Here is a 13,448-nt window from a genome sequence, read left to right as displayed (position 1 = left end):
AAAATATATCTTCAGGGCTTCCCTGGTGGCGCAGCGGTTGGGAGTCTGCCTGCCGATGCAGGGGACGCGGGTTCGTGCCCCGATCCGGGAGGATCCCACGTGCCGCGGGACGGCTGGGCCCGTGAGCTATGGCCGCTGGGCCTGAGCGTCCGGAGCCTGTGCTCCGCGGCGGGAGAGGCCGCAGCGGTGAGAGGCCCGCGTACTGCAAAAAAAAAAAAAAAAAAAAAAAAAAAAATCTTCAGAGAGCCCAGGACACAGCTCGACGGGTACTCAGCTTTCAGGGAAGCCTGTTTTTATAGGAGCCTGGAGCCTCCCTGGTGAGGCACTCACCACAGAGTAGGTCTCATATCGGACTGGGAAGCGGCAGGAGTGGCCCTGACTGCCATACTGACGAATAGCTGAGTCTCACTTACCAACTCGGGTCGTGGCTAAGGGAGGGAGAGGAGTATGACTGAGGGGTAGTAGCACAGTCAGACTGACAGACTAACCGAAGGTAGCAACAGGTCCCAACCGACTGCCTGACGGACCAAAGGCAGGAAGAAAGGACGGCTGGCCTCGTCATCTTCGAAAAAGAGGATAGCCATCGAAGAACTGCAAGGACGCCGAACACGCGCTTCACGCCGCGGCTCACGCGGAGAAGGACGGGAAAAGAGCAGGCTGGTAGCAAGCCTCGCTGAGTGCGCGTGCGCGGCAGTCTCTCCTTCCTCCTCTTCTTCCTCCCCTCCCCCAGCCTCCCCGGCACTGCCGTCCAACCCCCACACTGCCACGCGGCCAGGCCCGCTCTCCCTAGGCCTGCTGGGGCTTCGCCGAGTGCGCACGCGCGGCAGCTCCATTTCCCCGCCCCTCACGTGGCTCCTCCCTCTCGCCACGCCGGCCTGGCTGTACACGTGAGCGCACCCGTGCCCGCCTTCCTAGCCACGTGACTCCCGGCTCCGCGCTTGCTCCACTACAGCCTTCCCATCTCTTACTGCCAGAATCCGGCGTTATGGCTGCTGCCGTTCCCCGCGCCGCTTCTCTCTCCCAATTGTTTCCCCTTCTCCTGTTCCTCCTGTTCCTCTCTGCTCCGCAAGGCGGCAGCGGCCTGCACACCAAGGGCGCCCTTCCCCTGGATACAATCACTTTCTACAAGGTAACGGGGCGGGGGACATCGCGCACAGGTGCAGCCAGACTGCCCAGGGGAGCGCGCACCCGTGGGGGACACAGGGGACAGAGAGCTGGCAGGAGGTGGTCTGTAGCGACAATCCCGTGACTTCCCACTGTCCTGTAGGACTGGTGGAATCTGGGCCGAGGCCGTATCATGACCATGGAGCATACGTGTTCCAGGGTCCTCGCGCACCTTTGCAGTATTTGCACTTGCTTCCTCTTTTGCAAGAGAACTGCAGAGGTGCAGCCGAGGGAGCCGGGTGCCTCTTCCCGTCGCATATGGGAAGAGGGCGGTGCCGGGCGAGATCCAATCCTCAAATCCCAAGTAGGAGACTCGGAGGGCGGTACTAGGCGGACGCCACCCGTCTGTGGTGGGGCAAGGTTGGAAACGCGGCTCGTTAGCCAGCGTTTCAGCGCCCCTCTCCCTTTGGCTTGGCTTGGATTGCAGCCACTGTCCAGATATTCTGCGTCTCCTTAAAAAGTGCTAGGGTTAAAAATAAGCTTCGGTTCAACCACCCTACAGTGAGTGTCTTGGGCCTGGTGACAAATCAAATCGGGTCGAGACATGGAAGGAAGGATTCGCCTCTACCCCCGCCTTCATATTTACAGAATTGGGGTCTTGGTCTCGGTAAATGGACATTGGAAATATTGAAGGCTGAATGCAGTCCCAATCCCTTAATTTTACACCCACTGGCACCTTTTTAACTTCGCCTATGAGATGGGCAAGCTAAGTGCTGAGATTTATTAATTTATTTTCTTAATTTGTACCCACTGCTGGGAAGTGAACCAAGAAGTGAAACCAAGAAGTGGAGCTCTAAATCTCTAAATCTATCTCAAGTGGTTTAACTCTTCTTCGTATTTTCAAAAGGGTTCCTTGTGGAGTTGGCACCTGTGGCTCATTGAATGCAAAGTTTCAAGAATTTAAAACTTTGCTGGTTGTCAGGCACACACCCCACAGCACCCTTTGCTTTAGGGGGCTTTCCTGGCAAAGTGACACCCCTACCACCCAACATGGATATGGGGTAACATCACAGACCACATGTGACTTAGAGGGAAACTGCACTGTAACAGTAGTAGTATTTCCTAATCAATTGGTGTGCTTCCATCTTTACAGCTACCACCCTAGTCTAGGCTATGGTTATATAGCCTCCTCACTAGTCTCCCTGTTTTCACTCTGGAGCCTCTCAGTCCAGTAGCCTAAGACCTACATGATCTGACTCTTGCTTCCCTCTCCTCTCATCTCCTAATCATTCTCCTCTTTGTGCCCTCTGTCCTTTGGCTGTTACTAGCTCAGTACTGCCTTTAGGCCCTTTGTACTGGCAGTTCTTTGTGACTAGAACATTCTTTGCCCAATCTTTGAAAGGCTGGTTGCTCCTCGTTGTTTAGGCTTGGGTTAAATGTTACCTTCTCAGATTTACCCCTCCCCCAGTCTAAAGTGCCAGTCACATTACCCTGTTTGATTTCTCTGTAGAGCACTCATCACTGATTTATTTTTCTTGTCTAGTGTATTGTGTCCCACACTAGGATGTTATATGCGTGTGAAGAACTACCTTGTGTATCTTGTTCACTGATCGTCTGCACAACCTAGGTGGTTACCTGTTACATAGAAGATGCTCAATAATAATTTGTCGAATGAATGAACAAATGTTTTCTCCAGTCCCTTTCTAAATCTCACTCTCTTCCTTCACTATTGAACAAAAGGGGAGCTTCCTAGGGTTACCATATCCAGGAGACTTGTTCCATGCTTTGCCTTTCAGAGATTTCCAGTGTCTTTTTTTGTTTCTTGCCCTTTACCATCACTAAAAATGAGAAACCCTGTCTGTTTTCTTTACTGCTGTGTTCACTTAGAACAGTGCCTGGCACACATGTTAGGTCCTCACTACCTTTTTATTGAATGAATGAATGAATAATTAATTCATCTATACATTGAAGAAGCAAGTCAACTAAATGTAGTTTATGGTGGAGCTGATTCCTCAAGGATGAAGAAAGGAGAGACTTCTATTTCTTTCTCTTTTTTTTTGGCCGCGCTGTGCCACATGTGGGATCTTAGTTCCCTGACCAGGGATTGAACCCGTGCCCGCTACATTGGAAGCACGGAGTCTTAACCAGTGGATCACCAGGAAAGTCCCGAGAGAGATTTCTAGAGCAGTTAAGAGGTACAGGTTGAGTAAAAGAACAAGAAAAAATTAGCTGTGCAAATGTTTGCCATTCAAAACCATTCTGCTGATGGCTAAGAATGGTGAAAATAAAAGATGAAGGCCTCTCAATTCTATTTCAGTGTTACACCACTGTATGATTATTAATATTATTCCATAATATAAATGTAGGCCCCTTGAAGTTAGGTTTTCATGTGTTCTTTTATAAAATTTTCTCCCTGGACATGTAGCATCTGCTGTCAAAGCCTGCCCTGGTTTTGTTCATTTATCAGATATTTTCAGAGCATCTGCCACATGCCAGGGCACTGTTGGGCACTAGGGATAATACAGCAGAAAACAGGTCAGAGACGGTCCTTATTCTCATAAATTATATTTTAGTGGAGAGGACCGACAATAAGCAGATAAGGATTTCAGAGAGTGGTTAATGCAGTGAAGAAAGTCGAGGGCAGTAGCCTGCTAGAATATGATGGAAATGAAGCAGAATTAGATGGTATGTGTGGGGGAGGCCTCTCCGTTAGGAGACGACATTTGAACTGAGCTTTGACAACCATGGAAAGAACCAGGGAAAGGGCACTCTAGCCAGCAGAGACAGCAAATGAAAAGGCCCTGAGTGGGAATGTTTGGTGTTTTGAACTGAAATAAGGCCAAATGGGCCAGAGGGATGTGATCTGATTTATATTTTTAAGTCTTCCCTGCTCTTAGACTCCAGAACTCAGAATTTTTGGGGTCAGTGACCACTTAAGGATTACCTGTTCTGGTCCCTTCTCCCTCTTCCCTTGTGTCCTCTGGTACTGTTAAATATTTTTTAAAACCTAAAACGAAATGGACAGCAACCCACAGTAAGAAACAAGAACTAACAAAAACTGGACTGATGTCAGCTTGACTTAATTATGGCAGGGATTGCCTGTGATGAAAAATTAACCTGTTGTGATGACTTTGATTAGAAAAATTGAAAGTTGTAGGAGGAGGGGAGGCAGTACTACCAACCAGAGGCAGCTTATTAGATAAAATATATGCATTAGGGGCTTCCCTGGTGGCGCAGTGGTTGAGAGCCCGCCTGCCAATGCAGGGGACACGGGTTCATGCCCTGGTCCGGGAATATCCCACATGCCGCAGAGCGGCTGGGCCCGTGAGCCATGGTCGCTGAGCCTGCGCGTCCGGAGCCTGTGCTCCGCATCGGGAGAAACCGCGACAGTGAGAGGCCCACGTACTGCAAAAAAAAAAAAAAAAAGAGTAGAGCAACTGAAAATCTATGCATTGGGTGAAACCATCAAAATGAAGTTTTAGAATTCCTCAATAAGTTAAATATAGAATTGCTATATGACCCTGCAGCTCCACTCCTAGATATATTCCCAGAAGAGATGAAAACAGGTGTTCAAACAAAAACTTGTACACAAATGTTTATAACAGCACTATTCACAAATAACCAAAAGGTGGAAACAACCCAAATGTCCACCTACTGGTCAATGGGTAAACAAAGTATGATATATCCATACAATGGAATATTTGGCCATAAAAAGGAATGAAATACTGATGCATGCTACAACATGAATGAATCTTGAAAACATTATGCTAAGTGAAAGAAACTAGACACAAAAGGTCACTTATTGTATGAGTCCATCAGAATAGACAAATCCATACAGACAGAAAGCAGATTAGTGGTTGTCGGGGGCTGGGGGAAGGAGGATTGGGGAATGACTGCTTAATGGATACGTGGTTCCTTTTCGGGTGATGAAAATGTTCTGTAACTAGATGTTAGTGATGGTTGTGCAACACAGTTAATGTAATAAATCCCTGTGATGTCAATTTTACCATAATTGAAATAGAAGTCTGGACCGTGACAGTTTAGGTCTTAGAGATCTAACTTCAAGGAAACTGTAGTTTAGGGAGGGGACATTGTCCCAAGCCTGGCCTCTCAGCAACTTCCTATGAGCCCTGAAATTGCAGAGTGCAAACTCTGGACTCCCTAGCCAGAGCATCCTCCGTGGTGCCAACTCCTTTATAGACGGTTGTTTGGTTTGGGTCAGATTTCTGGTTCATTGCCAGAGAAAGGCCCCTGGGATGATGGGCACGACAGGGGCCAACGTAAAGTGGCTAAGGATGCGTTTCCTTAGTCTTACCAAAAGGGCCACTGGAGGAGAAGGCCTTAGTACATCTATAGCATTGTTTGTTCCAGACAGTTTGATTAGTGTGAGCAACTACTTAATGGGGTACTCAGTAGTAGACACCGTCAAATTGTTAAGCGAATCAATGGGTGAATGAATGAATGAAGGTTAGTATATGAGAGCTTGTCTCCCTTGTGGGCTTGTTTTCCACTCTGTTTCTTAAACAGGGGTCCCTTGGGAAAGGGAATTAGCCCCAGAGGTCCTTGGGAACCCCCACTTGCTCAGCTGTGTATGCCCTCAGGTCATTCCCAAAAGCAAGTTCGTCTTGGTGAAGTTTGACACCCAGTACCCGTACGGTGAGAAGCAGGATGAGTTCAAGCGTCTGGCTGAAAACTCGGCTTCCAGCGATGATCTCTTGGTGGCAGAGGTGGGGATCTCAGGTATGAATAAGTCTGGGATGACTGAAGAGGGCAGAGAGGGAGAAAACTAGGAATTATTTCCCTACTTATAGGGGGAATACCCAGTGCCTTTCTGTCTGAGCCACACACGAGGAGTATAAATGGGGTCATGTCCTCTCAAGGAGTCTGGTACCCACAGTAAGCTTAGCTTGAGCAGATTCTGTGACCACAGAACCTCAGCTCAGCCTTGCAGGTGCCTGAGGGGAGGGAATTCACCATCCTTCACCCTTCACCCACACTGACATCAAACTTATTGTGAGAGCTTGGAGCTCTCCTTGCAGGGGACTGTAGTCAGAGGGGGTGCCTTGCCTCCCGGGGGACAGCGTAGTCAGTTTTTCCATCTTCATTTCGGCTCTTTTGTACCAAAACTATTGGGTTTGGGCTTTAGCTCAAATCCACCAGAGCTGCCACTAAACCAAGGGTAGCTCTGAATGATAGGGACAACTTTAATACATAGTTGCCAACATTTAGTGGTTTTTCAGTCTGTAAAGACGTACACAGACATTGCATTTTTAATCTTCACTTGAACCTCGCCTGAGAAGCGAGATGCATTATCTCCTTTTTATACTTGAGGAAAACTGAAGCTCAAGGAGCTTAAATGATTTGTCTCAGGCTGTGGGGTAGCAAGGGGCTCATTCAGAACTCCTCCTAAGTGTGTATTCTTAGGAGGAATGCAGTAGGTTCTTCCCTCTCTGCTTCCTCCCAGCTGAGATGCCACAGTTCCCTAGTGAGCTCTTGAGTCTGGTCTTGGATAGAGGTAGCTGTCACACTTCTTCAGGGCAGTTGATCAAGTCTAACTCAACTGTGAGTCCACTCCTTTGGGGCTTTAATAATATTAACAATAGCTGACATTTCTGAAATGTTTATTATGTGCCAGGCCACTGTGCTAAGTGTTTTACATGTATGTCATCCTGTGGCAGCTCTGTGAAGGAAGTTTTATGACTCCCCAAATGAAGAAACAGATGCTTAGAGTAACTTGCTCAAGATTATAAAGCGCCAGAACTAGGATTGGAACCCCACACTTCCTATACTACTACCCAGTAATAGGTGGTCTTGGCCATTTCTTCCTGGCCAGGTGTAAGAAACCAGTTGTAGCCCTTGGGGCTGCTGCTGCCTTTTGGGAAAGACATAGCAAATACTAACAGCTACCACATATTAAACACTTAACTCTGCCGGGTTAAGTGCACATATCCCCTCATTGGGTCCTCCCAACAGCCCTCAAGTGGTAGGGACTGAGTTCGTTACCTACCACATATTCACTAAGCTCCAGCCAGACTACACTTTGTAATCCTTAAATATACCCAGCTCATTCCTGCCTCAGAGCTTTTGCACTTGCAGACCTTTCTGCCTGAGACCCTTTTCCCACAAATTGACGTGTCTGCTGTTGATGTGTCTGATATGTCTCCTACATATTCAGGTCCCTCAGTTCATGTCATCTTCACAGGGAGGCCTTCCATGACCGACCAAAGTGGGCCTTCTCACCCAGTCACTGTGTCATATCACCATTTTATTTTCGTCATAGCACTAATCACTTTGGTTCATTTTATTATCTCTCTTCTCACTTTTTGAAGAGTATGAGCTCTTTGAGGTCAGAGAGCTTGATACTCTTAATCACTCTAAATCACAACTAAGTCCCCAGCACTTAGAACAGTCCCTGGCACATAGTGGGCATATAATAAATATGCAGAATTCCCCTTTTTCAGATGAGGAAAATGAAGTTCAGAGAGATTAAAGGATTTGACTAATGCCACATGGCTAGGAAGTAGCAGAGGAGGAATTCAAACAGCCGAGATTCTTCTTCCCCTCAGCTCAGATAGGCTTCACAGCAACCTCCTGCCATACCTTCCTCATGTTTTATTCCTCATTTCTGGTTTCTACTCACAGATTATGGTGACAAGCTGAATATGGAGCTGAGTGAGAAATACAAGCTGGACAAGGAGAACTACCCAGTCTTCTACCTCTTCCGGGATGGGGACTTTGAGAACCCAGTCCTATATAGTGGGGCAGTTAAGGTTGGAGCCATCCAGCGCTGGCTAAAGGGACATGGGGTTTACCTAGGTATGCCTGGTTGCCTGCCTGCGTATGACACCCTTGCTGGAGAGTTCATCAGGGCCTCTGGTATGGAGGCCCGCCAGGCCCTCTTGAAGCAGGGGCAGGACAACCTTGCAAGTGTGAAGGAGGCTGAGAAGAAGTGGGCTGAGCAATACCTTAAGATCATGGGAAAGATCTTAGACCAAGGTGAGGACTTCCCAGCCTCAGAGATGACCCGGATCACCAAGCTGATTGAGAAGAACAAGATGAGCGATGGGAAGAAGGAAGAGCTCCAGAAGAGCCTAAACATTTTGACTGCCTTCCAGAAGAAGGGGGCCGAGAAGCAGGAGCTATGAAAAGGCACTCCAGGGTTTTCAAGGGTTTGGTGGGGTGGGGAGGGGTAAGCTACCTGCTGGCTGTGAGACCCTACTGGGATATAAGGGAGTGGTAGGAAAAGTGGCACTAAACCAGAAATCTGAGTATGCCCAGATATTGATGCTGGTGTGACTATGCTTGGAACATCGCTGTAACCAGTCTGGTACAGCTGGTACATTTACTCAGATGGCTTGTGAAATTCCCCCTCAGAAGGAACTGGTGCTATAAAGAAGAGTGTACTGCCCAGGTTTTTGATAGATACAATTCTGATTCAATTAAAGTTTCTGTGTTTTGGTTAAAAGGACCTGAAGCCATTCAGTTTTCTTTTACAAATTATACTTTGGCCTATGACCTGCTTTCTCCTTTGAATTTATTTTTTAATCTAAGGTGGTGTGGACTCTGCTCTACCAGGGTAACAGACTACCAATAACTGCTTTTCTCATACAGAAAATAGTACATTACCTGGGACCCACTTTTACTAAGATATATGGAAGCGGAGGTTGCAAAACTGTTCCCCAAGCATAAACTACTATAGGCACCCCACAAATAATTTTTATAAGCATTTGGCTCGTGGTTGCTTAGCCTCCACTTGTTACTATGAAACACATGTCTGCATCGAGGCAGTGACAGCATCTCAAAAACGGAACATGAAAAAGTATAAACTGAGCCCACCTTTTGGGGAAAGTCAAAAACGGCAGTGAGGTATATCCAAGTGCCCACTTTTTGTTAAAGGAAAAAGAGAATGTTGGGGTGGAGTTAATTCATAACTGAAGAAGCAGGCAAGAACTTTTTCAGGGCTCAGATAAGGGCATTTAGTATCACAGGACAGAAAGGAAACTAGGAGGAAAAACAAACAGCTCCTCTTTCTGCTGTGTGTGTGTCTGAATAAATGATCTCAGCCTGTGGGTCCATATACCCTTGGATAAATCATGTCATCCGCCTGCCTGAAATCCTCCAGTAACTTCCCACTAAATTTAGAAATCTCATTTCTTCCCCTGGCTACAAAATCCTGATTGCTCTAATCCCCACTCCACCTTCTATCTCAATCTGTACCCCTTTTCCACTCCTTTCATTAAGTCCCAGGCACTTGAGCCTTTTTTTTTTACAGTCACTGGAACATGCTCAGCAGTTTCCTGCCTTGGGGCCTTTGACTTGTATTTGCTTTTCAATGGCTGACTCTTCATCATTCAGGTCAGATGGCACCACTCAAGAGGTCCTCTTGTGACCCCACGTATCACATACCCTGACATATTTTATTAATCAGGACTTAATTACAAACTAATATTTATTTTTATTGTCTCTTCCCCCACTTCAGCCACTAACTAGGATATAGAGTTCATTTACCATTATATCAGCAGAGCCTAACACGGAATCTGGCACGTAGTAAATAAGTGCTCAACACATAAATGTTGAATTAATGAATGCGAGCACGCAAGGTACTTTAAACAAAATAACTAGTGGCCTTGGAATAATTTTAAATTCACAAATATTACCATCTTGCTGAGGAATATAACAATACAAAATTGAGATGACTTATACCATTTAAAAGGTTGTGGCTTCTAGGAATCTGAACAAAAATGAACCAGGCAGAAATGCCAACTTAAGATGAAAGTGTTTAAATAAATTAACCCATCCATTTTAAATAGATTTGCTATGCTTCACTTAATTCTGAAGGAAGAATATATACTTCCCATATTAATAAATCACAGCAAAAAAGCAGGAAGAGTTTCAATAACAAGGCTGTAGATACATTGAAACCCCTTTTTATATTAAAAGTTAGAATGAAAGACAAATCCAGATTGAACATAGTGATTGCAAAATATAATGCAATTTTAAACAATTAAAATTATGAAAATATACAAAATTGATGGGCAACACAGCTAGGCATTTGTACATTTTCCATTATGTGGAGAACACTAAAAAGTTCTCTACCTTTTATCCACATCAGATAAATGATTTAAACCAAATGTTTGCTTTGGAGAGTCTCAGGATCTCAGTAGTATAAAAAGCAGTAATTTTTCAGTCTGTAAACAGTAGTCGTGTTTTTTCTCCTTTCCTTTTCTTTTTTTTAAATATCAGTTTTCCACACAAAAACAAAATAAAACAAAAAACCCACACAAACTAAAAACAGCAGCAGCAGCAATGAGTTATTTGGGAATTCTCTTCAAATACCAATTACATACAATTGCTGGAGAGGGTGCTTTTTACTCATGTAAGAATATATGTGTATATATATATATATTTTTTTTAACTGTACACAATTTATAGTGCATGACAATTTCCAAAAGAACAGATCAATAAAAGATATTGGCCATTTCTGCATAATTTCATTCTTTTTACAATTAATCTCAAAATGTAAGAGGTTGGATGTAATTGAAATGCTACATTTAGTAGGGAAATCAACATGTAACAAAGGAAGCATAACCCCAACATAACATTATCTGTCACTAAAACCAGTAGAGGACCCAGATGCCCCTAGACAAGAGACTAGGTAGGTAGACCACTGGAGTCACACACTGTCCCTGAGGACCAAGGCCAGCCCACTGAGCACACATATGCTAGAACGATCACTGTCAGTTAATAGACTTGTTTCAAAGAACATTTCTGTTTCTACGTATAGTATTTTTGGATATTCAAAGAAACATCATTTCAAGAACACATGCCATACACATACCCCCAACCCCATACACAAAGTTCCATCTAAATAGACCATAGTTTTATGAAATTATGTTATTAAGTTAAATTCAGAATCAATCAGAATTTTTAATTCATCTTGTTCAAGGCAGTTCTTTTCTTTTGGGATGGGGTATGACAGTTGTGGCTACCAATTAACATCAAAACTGGTTTTTTTTAATTACTGGATAGACTAGGATTTCCAACAAGTCTTATTTTGACCATGTAATTCAGTAATTTTCAAAAAAGTTTCCCTACAAGTTGAGACAGTTATTAATCACCCTACCAAATTGTGAATCTAAGAAAGTCAAAATGATAGGGACAAAATGCAATTGCTTTGCATACAGAGATTTTCCAAGCTCTTTTTTGGTTGCTTTTAAAAGAAAAGAGTATCACATTTCACTGGAGAAGTGAGTTGGAAAGGACCTTGAAGGTCTTCAAGACCAATCCTCCATCAGATATTTGAATCTCATCAAATTCATTTCTTTGCTTTTCAGAATTATTAACTTTATAACGGTATTTGGGTAACAAAGACCAAAAACAGAGGCACAGATTCAAACACAAAAAAGTTACCAAAGCAGTTGTATAAAATGTGTAACATTTTCAAGAGCAATGTTTATCTTTTCTGTCAAACCAACCTCTGAAGCCATAGTCTTGGGGAGCTCCAGATGAACAACGTAAACACCATCCTGGTAATAATTCTCAAGTTTGAAAAAGGTAAACTGAACCTCAAGCCCAATTGATAACATTTCTTTTGCCAGCCTAAATCTTAAAACCTAGGTTAAATCCATATTAATATACATTCCTTCCTTTCTTCCTTCTCAAACCTCCCACTTAAAAAACACTAGAGTATTAAATCTTTACTTTCAAGCATATATACATGTATATACATTTACATATACATGTATATACGGTTGAAAATATACGTATATATGTAAAAGCATATACATATATATATAGCTCACAAAACCAATGACACTGGTATTAGACTTGCCTGCATAAATTATGTACACCTCTCTTCTTTAAAACAGTGATTCCCATCTTTCCCAAGTAGACAAAAGACAGCAAGCTAGTCCTCAGCAGGCTTATAAGTGGTCTGCACTACTTTCCCCTCCAAACAGCTGTAAGGTAACAGAAGGCTACTTCTGATTTAACTCTCACAGGAGCTAGGATGGGGATGTCTTGGCCATTGGGATTATTAAGCTGAAAACCGACAGCCTGTGGGCATCGGAGTGATGTCCTTCAGTGGCAGGTGCTTATGCCAAATTTCATCTGAGGTCCTTTGGGTACCTGCCTTGGGTTCTGTGGGAGCCAAGCATTTGAGGAAGCCTCAAAGCTAAACTGCTAATGTGGAAAGAGGGCCTGCTCCCAATCATGGTCCCCCTCTTCTTCTGCTTTCTGCTTCCTAAGGCTCAAGGACCAGACCAAAACATGCACTGCTATAATGGTAGGGCCATTCAGCTGCTCTGAGGTCAATGCTTTATGCTTAATTTCTATTGCTGCTTTCCCCCCACCCCACCAGATGTTTCTGGTGATAGAAGGGAAGAAGAGTGGGGTTCTCTTGTGGCTGCCATATGCATATGAACATGTATAAAAAGTGGTCAAACCCAGATGAGGGTCCCGCTTCTGGTTTATATACAATAATTTAATCAGTTGTACACATTTAATACCTAAAAAATTAATTCACGATCAAAGTCCTTCATGCATTTTATGAGGAAGTTCTGGATTAAAATGATGGTCAATCAGATGTAGCTTTTGCCTGGGAAGATGATGTCATTTTCTGTTGTAGAGTCATCAGTGCTTGTGGTTCACACTAACTTAAATTTTTAGTTTCTTTGTAGTCTCAAGTCTTTTTTTCAGCAGCTCCCCAATTTCCAGAAGTGAGTGCAGGTAACTGCTCTGCACCTTCCCTTGTACAGTCTTTGAAAATTTTCTCTCTTCCTACAAAGGAAACAAGAATTAGTGGTCTTGCTCAGAAAGCATTCCCCCAGATTAGAGATCCTCAGGTATAAATTAAAATTACCACTACCTCTGGTCTCACTGCAAGCTCCATGAGAATAGATTGGGTCATTTTCAATTTCATTAAATGCAAAGATGGCTAAACTCATCACAGATGTATATTTTTCCATGTGACTTTTCACTGAGACCCCTGTTGCTTTAGCATTACCAATCTTTCAAGTAACCTTTGTTATAAATTATATCAAGTCGGAAAAGCGAGATTTCTGATTTCTAGTTTTCATCAAGAGAAAAAGTTAGGGGCTTCCCTGGTGGCGCAGTGGCTGAGAATCTGCCTGCCAATGAAGGGGACACGGGTTCGAGCCCTGGTCTGGGAAGATCCCACATGCCGCGGAGCAACTGGGCCCGTGAGCCACAGCTACTGAGCCTGCGCGTCTGGAGCCTGTGCTCTGCAACAAGAGAGGCCGCGCACCGCGATGAAGAGTGGCTCCCGCTTGCCGCTTCTAGAGAAAGCCCTCGCACAGAAATGAAGACCCAACACAGCCATAAAT

General features: G+C 44.3%; 3 protein-coding genes across 5 annotated transcripts in view; 1 reads left to right on the top strand and 2 right to left on the bottom strand.

Moving 5' to 3' along the window:
• Positions 1-1,417, bottom strand: part of TMEM116 (transmembrane protein 116) — a 120,539-nt gene extending 119,122 nt beyond the window's left edge. The window contains exon 1 of the mRNA XM_022550915.2: positions 489-1,417. Within this exon, the coding sequence (XP_022406623.2) occupies positions 489-833 (345 nt within the window). The 5' untranslated portion in view covers positions 834-1,417. The remainder of the gene's footprint in view (positions 1-488) is intronic.
• On the top strand, positions 924-8,572 carry ERP29 (endoplasmic reticulum protein 29). The gene is made up of 3 exons (XM_022550663.3): positions 924-1,129; positions 5,706-5,844; positions 7,747-8,572. Exons 1-3 carry the CDS (start codon positions 986-988, stop codon positions 8,247-8,249), a joined length of 786 nt encoding a protein of 261 aa, XP_022406371.2. The 5' UTR covers positions 924-985; the 3' UTR covers positions 8,250-8,572.
• The window catches only part of NAA25 (N-alpha-acetyltransferase 25, NatB auxiliary subunit), a 76,062-nt gene continuing 70,332 nt past the window's right edge, over positions 7,719-13,448 (bottom strand). Inside the window, exon 21 of one of the 3 annotated variants that reach the window (XM_089894543.1) lies at positions 7,719-12,882. In XM_089894543.1, coding sequence (XP_089750669.1) covers positions 12,760-12,882 — 123 coding nt within the window. In that variant the 3' untranslated portion in view covers positions 7,719-12,759. The remainder of the gene's footprint in view (positions 12,883-13,448) is intronic. The other 2 variants (XM_089894542.1, XM_022550661.2) reach the window with 2 other exon arrangements.

The sequence above is a fragment of the Delphinapterus leucas genome, chromosome 14 (assembly GCF_059928025.1).
Source record: "Delphinapterus leucas isolate spDelLeu-1000000601 "Yukka" chromosome 14, BTC_Dleu_Yukka2, whole genome shotgun sequence".
NCBI classification, from domain to species: domain Eukaryota; kingdom Metazoa; phylum Chordata; class Mammalia; order Artiodactyla; family Monodontidae; genus Delphinapterus; species Delphinapterus leucas.
Note: the sequence above shows the minus strand (reverse complement) of the source record. Positions and strands in the feature narration are given on the sequence as shown.

What these genes read in the sequence shown, in the direction of transcription:
- ERP29 (XM_022550663.3), top strand. Translation starts at nt 986, where the DNA reads ATGGCTGCTGCCGTTCCCCGCGCCGCTTCTCTCTCCCAATTGTTTCCC. An exon ending in ATACAATCACTTTCTACAAG is followed by an intron (nt 1,130 to 5,705) that starts GTAACGGGGCGG and finishes GTATGCCCTCAG; the next exon opens with GTCATTCCCAAAAGCAAGTT. An exon ending in GGCAGAGGTGGGGATCTCAG is followed by an intron (nt 5,845 to 7,746) that starts GTATGAATAAGT and finishes TTCTACTCACAG; the next exon opens with ATTATGGTGACAAGCTGAAT.